Consider the following 12,264-nt stretch of genomic DNA (forward strand, 5'->3'; position numbering starts at 1 on the left):
CAACCGTCTAATATAATAAGTTTTGCCCGGCTTCAGCGAGGGAGGGACGACGACGGGCGCGCCTTCGGCTCACTTCAGTACTTGTAGTCGTCGCTAGGTGGTCTATAAATCTGGATGTAATTTTTATTATTTCGGCTGTTCGCTGTACTGCCATTTTTATTCTTGAAGATGAATAGATTGAAAGTTTTGCAAAAAATGTGATAATATCTATTTTATTGTCATGGTTATAGAGGGAATTTATAGGTTTCTTTTTATTTGAACGGGTGAGTGAGTAGTTTTGCGATATCACAATAGTCGAAAGACCGTTTCGCAAAAACCGCAAAATCCCCAATCAGCTGAAACCCTAGCCGCGAGCCGCATCTAATTTGAGCCCGGTTCCACCAGCGACGTCTCGCCGGAGACGCCGCTGACACCTCGACGGAACCGACGCCTTCCACCGCCTACGCGGACCTTACCGTCGCGCAATCCAGGGTTCGATGGCCGCGTCGTCTCCGGCCTCCAGCGGCAAGGCGGCGAGCGACTCCTCCGCTCCTCCTCCGGCCCCTTCCCCCGTGGTATCCAATGGCAATGGAACGCCGCAGAAGCCGCCCCCCGTCGCCGGATTCGACATGCCCAAGCCCAACCTCCGCGGCCTCAACAAACCTAAGTGCATCCAGTGCGGCAACGTCGCCCGCTCCCGGTAAGGGGACCAGGACTTCTCAAGCTTCTTAGGCAGGATTTGTTTCTCGCGCTGGTGCTTATCTCTGTATCTGTCTGGGTTCGTGAAATTTGTGCATTGGTTGGCTTTTCAGGTGCCCGTTCCAGTGTTGCAAGAGCTGCTGCTACAAAGCTCAGAACCCTTGCCACATTCATGGTATGCCTAATAATGCCACTAACGCTGCTGCTGATAATAGATTTTATCTTCAACGATAAGTTGCATTTTTTTTTGTTAGCCACACCGGAGCAGTTTTTTTCGCGAATACACAAAGATTTGCATACCATTTCATTGAGGGGGTGGGGGTGGGGGGAGAGAGAGGTTCAACACATAACCAAATATGCCACATGCACATGAGCATTGAGTATATGTGACACGGGGGGCAGCCCTAACGGCCACAAGGCGAGGAAATGGCTACGTCTCGGGGATTATGTTAACCAAAGCAGTGACTCCAGCGCGAGCCCACGAACAAGCCTCGTCTCTGGTGATCTGAGTTAGACAGGTGAGTGTGGGTTGTTCGGCGTTGCACGTCTTCCGCAGCCACCACGCGATGAGGATGATGACCAGTTAGCTGCTTTCCAAGTATATGCACCGTCAGTAATTTAGCCCAGCGTGCCTGCAAAATTTCCCAATGGCGACCTCCTTTTGGTTTTCGGGTGTGTTTGGTTTGAGCCCCAACTAGCCCAACTAAAATTTTGGCATGACAAAAAATTTGGTAAGTTGTTGTTTGGATTATAGCCATTATACCTGCCAAGATTTTGGCAAAATTGCTAGGCATCCATTTGGGGTTCGCATAAGTTTGGCAACTTGGATTGATTAGTGCTTGGTTTTAAAAAGTGAGGCACATAAAGGATTATAGGTCCAGCCGGCCAAGTCCATGGCATTAAAAGCGCAAGTAGGAAATAAATCACATCAATTAGGAGGGGAGGAGGCCTCCGAAGCTGTGAAGCATGCAGCCAATACACGTGTTGTTAAAATTGGGCATGCACGGCATGGAGCGAGTCTCACGCAAAAGAACTGCAGTTAATTATAGGAGAAAGGTTCAATACATGACAACCAAATACTCCACGTGCACATGAGCATTGAGCATATATGACATGGGGAGCAGCGCTAATGGCCACAAGGCGAGGAAATGGCTACCTCACGGGATCATGTTAACCAAAGCAGTGGCTCCAGCGCGAGCCCATGAACAAGCCTCGTGTGAGTGTGGGTTGTTCGGCGTTGCACGTGTTTCACAGCCACCACTCGGTGAGGATGACGAGCAGTTAGCTGCTTTCCAAGTATATGCACAGTCACTAATTTAGCCCAGCCTGCCTGGAATAATTTCCCAATGGCGACCTCCTTTTGGTTTTCGGGTGTGTTTGGTTTGAGCCCCAACCAGCCCAACCAAAAATTTGGTAAGTTGTTTTTTGGATTATAGCCATTGTACCTGCCAAGATTTGGCAAAATTGCTAGGCACCCATTTGGAGTTAGCATAAATTTGGCAACTTGGGTTGATTAGTGTTTGGTTTTAAAAAGTGAGGCACATAAAGGATTATAGGGTCAGCCGGCCAAGTCCACGGCATGAAAGCGCAAGTAGGAAACAAATCACATCAATTAAGAGGGGAGGAGGCCTCCGAAGCATGCAGCCAATACACGTGTTGGTAAAATTGGGCATGCACGGAATGGAGCAAGTCTCATGCAAAAGAACTGCAGTTAATTATAGGAGAAAGGTTCAATACATGACAACCATATATTCCACGTGCACATGAGCATTGAGCATATGTGACACGGGGAGCAGCACTAATGGTCACAAGGCGAGGAAATGGCTACGTCTCGGGGATCATGTTAACCAAAGCAGTGGCTCCAGCGCGAGCCCGCGAACAAGCCTCGTCTCTGGTGATCTGAGTTAGACAAGTGAGTGTGGGTTGTTTGGCGTTGCACGTCTTCCACATCCACCACACGGTGAGGATGATGAGCAGTTAGCAGATTTCCAAGTATATGCATTGCCACTAATTTAGCCCAGCCTGCCTGGAATAATTTCCCAATGGCGACCTCCTTTTGGTTTTCGGGTGTGTTCGGTTTGAGCCTCAACCAGCCCAACCAAAAATTTGGTAAGTTGTTGTTTAGATTATAGCCATTGTACCTGCCAAGATTTTGGCAAAATTGCTAGGCATCCATTTGGAGTTAGGATAAGTTTGGCAACTTGGATTGATTAGTGCTTGGTTTTAAAAAAGTGAGGCGCATAAATGATTATAGGGTCAGCCGGCCAAGTCCACGGCATTAAAAGCGCAAGTAGGAAACAAATTACATCAATTAAGAGGGGAGGAGCCTCCGAAGCTGCGAAGCATGCAGCCAATACACGTGTTAGTAAAATTGGGCATGCACGGCATGGAGCGAGTCTCATGCAAAGAAGCTGCAGTTAATTATAGGAGGAAACAGCCAAGCAATTTAATCAGGTAAGATGTGCGTGAGCGCGTGGCGCTTTGGATTCAGTTAGCTTTAATTTAGCAGGATAATCTGCCTGCCTTTTTAACAGCACCAAACGTATTCACACTCGCCGGCTTTTCGCGAGCTTTTTCCGTGCCCTCTGTGCACCAACAATTGGCGAAAATAGCACGGGGACGTCCAGGGAGCGATGGGCGAGCCAAAGTTTTGGCCTCAGGCCACACGGCAGCCAAATCATACGGGAAAGCTATTTTTTTGGTGTGATCAGTATAGGTTGTAAACCAAACACACCCTTAGCCTCTCTCGTCATTTAGCCACACCTGTTTGATGGTCATAGTTCAGGTTTTGTTCGGATGCTTAGCTAATATGCAGCGTATGACTGTATCTTAGCTGGGCTAGCTGCTTCTTCACCATTTAGCCTCCCTTGTTTGATGGTCATAGTTCACAATTTGTGTGGTTCAGTAGCCAAGTCAGCTCGCTCTATCTTAGCTAGGCTAGCTAGCCATTATTAGCCAATTCATTTTAACCGGGGATGATGTTTTGTTATTTTACACTTGATGGCAATGGGCAACTTCCGAGTGTCCATTTGTTTGGTCAAAAACTGAGGTTATGTTTGAGTCTCTCTCAAACTTGGTAGGAAAGGCATTTGGTATCAATATCATAATAGAAGTCTCACTTTGCTCAGGTTACTGATCTGGCCTTGCATTAGTATATAGTGGAACCAGAACAGGAGCAATGCCCTTCTTGATCTAATGAAGGATAGAGGAAGAGGAGGGTTAAGATGAAAAAAGATAAGTCCTGAGGCTCTTGCATGAATCTTACTAGAAAGGTGCGATTGTATTGGAGAGAAGGTGCTAATAGAGATGGAGAGTGAATGATCTTCCCCCATTCCATAGATAAAAAAGTTGTTGTCGGCGTTCTGGGAACGGGGGTTCCCAGACTTGCCTGCCTGCGGCGTGGCTCAAAGGGGGGCCCAGCACGGTCCATCTTCATCAACACAAACCCAAGACCCTCGCGAGGGGCCAAGCCTCGCGGGGCGGACGACGCGGAGCTTCCTCAGGCACGGCCTCGTCAGGCTGGTTCACGAGGAGGCGGAGAGATCAAGGCGAGGTACCTCATGAGGTGCCCGTGACGCAAGCCATGACGACTCAGGGCGCCAGGCGGGTGCCAGCCCGCGCAGCGTCCTCCTTTCCTCTTTGGTGCAAAGGAGGCAAGCGCAGCCGCGGAGTACGGAGGCATCAGGCAAAGGTTGCCATTTCGGTGCAACGAGATCAAAACCAGGAGGACTACGAGACGGAGGTCATCGTGGAGCCCAAAACGGCGTCATCACCAGAGCTTTGCGCAGGCGAAGACTACTTTTGTCAGGATAGCTGATACTTGCTGTCTCCTTCAAATTAGCCCGCCAATGTTGGCTCCCTTCCCGCTCGATATTTGGGAAGAGGATAAATAGGACCAGCCACCCACCAAGAAAAGGGCTCTAGAGAGAGAGGAGGTTCGGTCGATTGGCTAGAGAGAGAGAGAGAAAAAGGTGACTGAACTCCTCTGAGCAGTTCATCGCCCTAGCCAAGAACAGACCCTTGCGAGGTTGTTCTTCCTTGTATTGTTCATCATCATCAACCCAAGAGGCAATCCACCACACCACACACTGGAGTAGGATATTACACCACAACGGTGGCCCGAACCAGTATAAACCCTGCGTCTCTTGTGTTGTTCTTTCCTTAGTTTTAGATCCTAGCATGGCGGAGGGGTGCAGGTAGGTAGGAGGCGAAATCTCCGCGCGCACCCCAGTGTTCGAACCTTAAAGGTCTCCCGGAACCCGAAATCCGACATTTGGCGCGCCAGGTAGGGGTGCGCCAGAATTCGTCTTCCACCACTTCGTGCCCCGTCGCGTCGTCATCACCATGCCCGGCGACCAGGAGGGCAACCTAGACCCATGGGCGGCATGGCCCGCCCGCGCAGAGCCGCTCGCCTCGGGCGACCCCGTGCCCCAGGCAGCTCGCGGTCCGCAGGGCGCTGCGGGCCGCGGGCGACGCGGACAGGCTTCGACAGCTCTCACACCGCGGCAGGCGCGGTCGGCAGCAAGGGCCTCCAATCACGCTGCGACCACGACACCGTACACCCGCCGGGAGCAAGCGAACTCGAGGGCCGCGCTCACAGTGGCCCGAGAGCTGCTGCAGTGCAGACTGCTGGAGGGCGGCCGCGACGTGCTGCTGGAGCGGATGGCAGAGCTCCTGGGCTTCGCCGCCTCGGGGCTCACCCCTTCTGCACCTAGCTCCCATCTCCAACTCAGGGCGGCCCGCGCGGGGGCCCCGCACGCGCTCGTGGGCTCCAAGGCTACTCCAACACCAGCGAGGCTGTCAGCACCGGACCGGCGGCGGCGCTGCCCCCGCTCCTGATCCGCGAAGGACTCGACGCGACCCGCGGCCCCAGTGGACAGCCGCGCTGCCAACCCACGGTAGGCGCGTCAGGCAGGACCGCGTGGCACGCAGAGCACTACGGCGTGGGCTTCGGGATGATGGCGCCAGAGGAGTACGTGCCCCACATGATGGACCAAGGACACCCATACGAGGGCGAACAAGGCTCGCTCCTCAGCCCAAGCTGGGGGGACGAGGCGCCAGAAGCTGAGCCCTTCCAGGAGTCTCAGGACGGTCCCACTGGGCACGCTGGAGGCAACGATTATCGGGTACCACTAATTCTTCAGCAGGCATACGCTAACCATGGATCGCAGGAGGTGCAGGTTGCCACAACGGGCAGCTGCCCCGCTCCCACAGTCTCCTACCCCTCAGGAGGAGGGCGCAGGGGGTTGTAGGAGAGGGGCAGGGATTCGACATCACCACGGCGGTGTTCGGAGCAAGGTGTTCTTAGGAGGTAGGCCCTCCGCTGGGGAGGTGCCCCAAGGCCTGCCCCCGGCGGAGGACCCGTGGTCGTCGGGGGAACCGCTGGCGACCGCTCTACCCCATCGGCGGCGTCCTGGTTTCCGGTCGTCGTTGATGGCACTAGAGTGTGGCGCAAGGCGGGGCCCTCATCTGGCGATATGAAGCAAGGCCAGTACCTGTGAAGAAGGCCCAGTGCCTATGAAGCTCGCCGCCCCGTGACACTCACGTAATAATGAGTGGGGCTGTACATGCCCCAGAGTCTCATGCGTGCCGGCCTCAGGCCCTGGGGCTCCCTCCCATGCCCAGTGGCAGCACTTAGCTCCGTGCTGGTGAGAAGACGTCCAAGACTAGACTAGGTGCCGGACGCGGCCTTTTGTTTGCTTTCGTTGCTCTTCCCCTTGGTTGTCGCTTTCCCCCGCTGAATTCAAGTTGGATTTGAATTTGAGATTTGCGTGTGTTTGGGGAAGGGGTGCTTAGTCTCGTTCGAGCAATTTCTTGCGTTTTGGTTACCACTTCGCCTCAGCCGCCTCTCCTCGCGAGCCCCTCACGAGCCGGGTCAGGCCTAGCTTGCGCGCAGCCCAGACTGCCGCCGCCGCGTCCTCTCAGGAGGATGTTTTACTGCAGATCCTACGGAATTCAATTAGGGGACAATCAGGACATCACAACCCCCGCTGGCTGCCTCAGGGCCAGCACGGAACAAACGTAAACTAGCCGACCAGCGCGTCGCTTAAGCCAGCCACTTGGCGCGGGTGCATGGGCGATGTAGCTTCTACTGATACGATAAACACAAGTTTTACATGAGGGGCTCCCCCTCCAAAATGCTCTCACAGCTATCAGGTCGAAATCTGAGTTCTATTCATGCAGGGTAAGGAAGCAGAAACGATGCACAATCAGTCGGATGGATCCCCCAATGCGTCCTCAGGAGCACCACCAGAACCGTTGCTGGCGTCGCTGAACTCGCCATCGCTGTCCGCGTTGCCGCTAACGGCGTCAGAGCCGTCCATCACGCCGCCCTTGTCAGCCGCCACGATCACGTCGTCGTTGTCCGAGGCGAAGGCCCTGACAAGAGCGTCCACATTGTCTTCCACCCAGTGCGCCAGCTCGCCTCGGACGGCCTGGGGGACTGGGGCGATGACGGCGTCAAAATCAAAGTAGGGATCCATGTTTCAGAGGTGGCTGAAGACGCGAGAAAAGGCGTGCCTGAGCAGGGCGCGGCTCCTCTCCTCCACCAACCTGTCAGCCCTGGTCGACTGCGCCTCCAGCTGCGTCACCACGTCAGTGAAGAACTGAAGATTGCCAGCATAGTTGACTGCGTGCGGCTCGCTGACGGCCTCCTCGCAGATGTTGCCCAAGGCCGCATTGGCTCTCTCCCGGAGCGTGGTGAGCATGGGGCCGTGTTCGTGCTCCAGGATCCGCCGCTGACGTATCTCGTCCGCATTCTGGCGCGCGACAGCCTCAGCCTCCTCCACCCGCTGGCGAAGAAGGAGCACCTCGGCCTGGGAAGTGGTTAACTCACCTTGCGCCACCTCAAGGGCGGCCCGGAAAGCATCGGCCCGCCGCGTCACCTCCTCCAGCTTGGCCCTCAAGGCAGCAGTCCTGCCTTCAGCTTCGGCCCGGATCAATCCCAGCTTCTCTTTGAACTCGTGCTCGAGGTTCAAATGCGCCATCGCCACTCGACGTCCGACCTTCTCCAGGACGCGGGCTTCCTGTGCAGCAACATCATCCTCCGCCTGCGTCACCAAGCGCTCCCTCGTCTCCAGACGCTCGTACTCGCGGGTACGTTCGGCGGCTTCCAGCGTCAGCGTCTCCTCACGCTTCTGGAGCTCTGCTGAGTCGCCAGAGGCCACCTTCATCGACGCGAGGGCTGCCTCGCGCAGCTCCACCTGCTCCTCCAGCGAGTGGCACCAGGCCAGAAGCTCCCGAGCCCGCTCCTCCGCAGCCGTTCGCCGCCGGTCAACTTCCCGAGCCTCCTCAGCGGCCCAAGACCGGGCCTCCCGAGAGGCCACCAACGACGCCTTGGTCTCTGCTTCATCAAGATCACGCTGACGGCGCGCAAAGGCGATGGCGCCCTCCAGCTCACGCCTCTCTGCAGCTAGGCGCAGGCCCTCGGCCTTAAGGCGCGCGTCTTCATCAGCAAGCTCCTCACCAAGCAGGCTCACTGCGTCAGTCGCCCTTCGAAGGAATCCTTGGCGGAGAGCGCGACGCTCCCGAACGCGCTCGAGCACGTCTTCCACACCATCATCTGCCCCAAGCAAGCGTCGGGGGCCGTGAGTCAGCACTCCCCCTCCGGGCTGGGGGCTGGCACCCTCGCGACGGCCGGGCACGTCGCGTCAGAAGCCCGGCCTGGAGCCAGCCCGTCCTCAGGAGAAGAGCGCAGGAAGCGCCTCGGCCAATCGCAGTCCACGACCAGGCGAGAAGCCCATGACAGGCTGGCTATGCCACGAGAAGGCCCGCGAAGGATCGCGAGGTGCGCGGGGCCACGATACGCCTCGGGATGGTTCGCCTCGTCAGTCGCCCTCACCACAAGGGCTCCACTGCTTGGAGCGCTTGAGGACGGTGGAGGGGGCGAAGTCAAGAGGGACGGCTCCTCAGCCGTCTCCGCAAGCTCGGCTGGAAGGGGCCTGCGGAGCAAGAGTCAGTAAGAGCAACAGAAGGATCAGGGCTGGGAAAGGAGAAAACTTACTCATCAGTGGCGAAGTACTTCCTACGCTTCAGCAGGCGACAAGGGTAATCGTCGCCCAGGGTCTCCCTTCTCTTTCGGAGAGCCTCGAAGTTCACGCGGAAGCGGCCCAAGAGTTGGGCGCATGGATCAACCTGCGACGAAGACGGAGCGTCAAGGCGATCTGCGGCAGGGACGCCTGTCTGCTGTGCGCTGCCAATCACCTCCCCAAGAGACGCAGCTGGAGCCTCAGGGGCCCCAGTTGCAGGCATTGAGGGCAGCTGCTCGTCATCCTCAGCCTCAGCGGCACGGGCCCCAAGAGCTGCTTCCTCATGAGCCTCGCCCGGCGCTGTCACCGCGCCGGGAGCCCCCTCGGCCTCTGGCGCCTCGTGCCTTCCTGCTCCGCCACTCGAGGACGAGTCGCCTTGGCCGACTGGAAGGGCAGTCACCACCACTGGGTTCTCGTGAGGCCCCTGAAGGCCGGCGGGGCGCGGCCCCCACTCATCAAAGACGGGCATCTGGTTCACAAAGTCGCCCCTGCTCTGGCAGAGGTACAACAAGGCCCCTCCCTGCTGGACGCTGCCGGGGTTGGGGTCCCCAGCCAGGGTCAAGAGCGCTGTCCTCAGCACCTCAGGAGCCAGGTCCTCTTCCTGGAGTCTCATACGATCCTCGCGCCCACGGAAGGCCCACATCCGGCGAGAGTGGCGTTGAAGAGGAGCAACGCGGCATAGCAGGAACTCCTTCACCACCTTGGGCGCTGTCACGCCAAGCGACCTCAAGAGCGCGAAGCGGCGCCAGACGAAGACGAGCCGAGGGCTCTCGAGCGTCTCCTGGCCCCAGCCCGAATTGGGAACAGCAGGTGAGGTCGGCTCCGATAGCAGGGGGCTGGGCACCCCTGCGTCCACATACAGCCACCGCTCGCGGAACCCAACCGCGGGCAGGGGGAGCTTGAAGTCAATCCCAGAGGCCGCCGTCTCAGGCGCGGCAGCGAAGCTCACGCAAGCCCAGCATTGGGCAGGGTCGACAAGATGCAACGAGAAGAAGTGGCGCAGCAAGGCAACCGAAGGAGGGATGCTCACCATAGCTTCGCAAACAAAGGCGAAGACCGAAAGGAGGGTGATGGATTCAGGACCCAGATGCATCATGTGAATCTGATAGTGGGAAAGCACGACGTTGAAGAAATCAGAAAAGGGAGGAACCAGACCCGCCCACAGGGCGTCGGCAAGATACGAGACCTCGGTGGCTTTCCTGTCGATGGAGAAGTGGGACGCGGGCCAGGCCGTCGTCCTCCCGCATTCATTGAAGATGGTGGCCAGAGCCAAGCTGACCTTGCCCAAGCCCTCGGCGGGGGCCGCCGACGGCAGCGGGTAAGGCGGAGACACGTGTTTCTTCCCTCTCCCCTTCTTCGTCGGAGCCATGGCGATGGGAAGGGGGGGAGGAAGGTTCGAGATCAGGTTGAAAACAGAAGCCGGAGTTCGAGCGAAGGAAGGACAGAGGGCACTCGAGCAGCAGAAAAGGGAACGGCTGTGTACAACTACGGGTCTGCCTAGCATGGCGCAAGATAAGGAGGGCGTGGGGAACAGTGCCGCCCACGTCCAGTCAACCGCCACGCGGTGCCCAAGGCCGCAGGCTGTTAGGGCCCGCGGCGCTTCGCTCTTGCCCTTCCGCCTCCCTGCACGGCCAAGTCCGGGCGCGCCTTGGGCCCGGGGGCTACTGTCGGCGCACCCCAATGTTCGAACCTCAAGGGTTCGCCGGAACCCGAAATCCGACAGTTGTAGCCAAGAGTGCATCAGCAAGTTTTTTACAATTTCAAAGGCCTAGTCTAGTCAGCCAAGCCTATAAGAGATCTTTGCTTTAGGCCTTGAGAATTTAGGATCAGAACGCTCCCTCATTTTTCATGGCAGGCTTACTAGTTATTAAGGTAGAACACTTGCTTATGTCTGTCGGTATTTTATTTATGATACTATTTAAATCTGCCTCTCTTCATTTATCTTAGTTTCTACTCCCTCTGTAAACTAAAGTAAGACGTTTTAGATCATTAGTGATCTAATATAAGACATTTTAGTTTACAGAGGGAGTACATCCTTTTACATTGTTTTGGTGCAGCATCATGTCTGCATTAAATATATTACTACCTCCGTTCCTAAATATATGATGTTTTGGCAGTTAGGAACTGAGGTAATAGTAGTTTATCTTTAAACTCTTTATTTTGGACAAATGGCACTAATCTTTTCTTGCTCCACTTATCACTGCAGTTCTCAAACAGAACAACACATTGCCAGAGAAGACACCACCAGCTCCTATCCCTTTGTCAGACCAACCATCAACCAATTCACCTTTAACCGGGTAATCTTCAGAAACCCCACTAGTAAAAATTCATCTTTATGCAAGAAAGGGTCCTTATTTCAAATGCTTGCTTGTCATTTCTTGTAGTTCTTCGTCGAGGCTGTCTTCCCTACAAAAGCTTCCTCATCATTTTCTGAATTCAATCCGAACAAGAAAGTCCCTTGCCAAGAAGGTTGTTGGCTGTTCCACCCTGTTTGATTATTTAGAGTAGTTTTATACTCCCGTGGTTAATAACTTGCAGTACTTGTGTTGTAGGACATTGCAAGCATTAACAAGTGGAGGTTTATGAAGCTAAAGGAACATATGCAAGGAGATATTGATGTTGAAAATGAAGCATATGATAGGTACACACAGAATATTGGATTGCTGGAGGAAACATTCTATCTCAAAGAAGATTCTTCTGGTGAACATGAAACTGAAGCAACTTCCTCAGAAGAAATGATGGAAATAATGGTCTCTGAGGCAAAGGTGAGGTTAAAATCTGATGGTGCAAATGCAGCTGGCTTTAAAGAGAGGATTGCCACTGTCTTGGACCAGAAGCTGAAGAAACTGCAAGAGAAGAACAGTGCCTACGAGGATGACAACTCCTCTGACCAAAATCTAGATGACCATACAAAGCTGGTGAAGTGGAACATAAAACAGCAAACAGTGAGAAACGCGAAAACAAACGAGCTGCTTGGTAAGTTGACAAAAGCACAGAGTGAGGATGATTTGAAGCCTTGCCTCAATATCATGGCGCAGCTGTTTGGGAAGGAGATTGCTTCCTCCTCCATGGGCACATCAAACAAGTCAAGCGACCAAGAATCAACCCCCGCAGTTGCGCCCACTTATTCATTTCCAAAGCTCACAACTAGGCTGGAGGTAGACGAGAACATGATGTCTAAGATCAACGAGTTATCTTCTTTGAGTCAGGTTGTTCAGCTGTAATCTGGGACCTGGACTGGTCCTATGCCTCCAAACCCCAGAGGCATGTCGTGAATACAAAATGTGGACTGGTTTCTTGCTGTCTGATAACGTCAAAACGTAAGCAGTACTGTTTATCTAGTCTTTCCGTACTGTCTTGAATAATGTGACGAACTGTTTCCAACGAAGTAAAAAAAACACCATGGGAGCAATGGAGTTTTTTTTTAACTTGTGGCACACTTTATTCAAATCAAAGCATGGTTACATCATTAACAAGTTCAGCTAGGATAAACTGCGGAGGGTCATCATCCCATAAAATTACACGAATTTGAATCATATGAATTCCTAAGTAACTTATG

At 54.6% G+C, this 12,264-nt stretch overlaps 1 protein-coding gene across 1 annotated transcript; it reads left to right on the top strand.

Moving 5' to 3' along the window:
• Window positions 1-304: 304 nt before the first annotated feature.
• LOC125520139 (electron carrier/iron ion-binding protein) lies at window positions 305-12,046 on the top strand. The gene is made up of 5 exons (XM_048684967.2): window positions 305-679; window positions 792-853; window positions 10,912-11,002; window positions 11,090-11,174; window positions 11,258-12,046. The coding sequence occupies exons 1-5, from the start codon at window positions 477-479 to the stop codon at window positions 11,927-11,929; spliced, it is 1,113 nt and encodes a 370-aa protein (XP_048540924.1). The 5' UTR covers window positions 305-476; the 3' UTR covers window positions 11,930-12,046.
• The last annotated feature ends 218 nt before the right edge of the window (window positions 12,047-12,264 follow it).

Source organism: Triticum urartu, chromosome 7A, assembly GCF_056163025.1.
Source record: "Triticum urartu cultivar PI428250 chromosome 7A, HENAU_Tu73, whole genome shotgun sequence".
In the NCBI taxonomy this organism is placed as follows: Eukaryota; Viridiplantae; Streptophyta; class Magnoliopsida; order Poales; family Poaceae; genus Triticum; species Triticum urartu.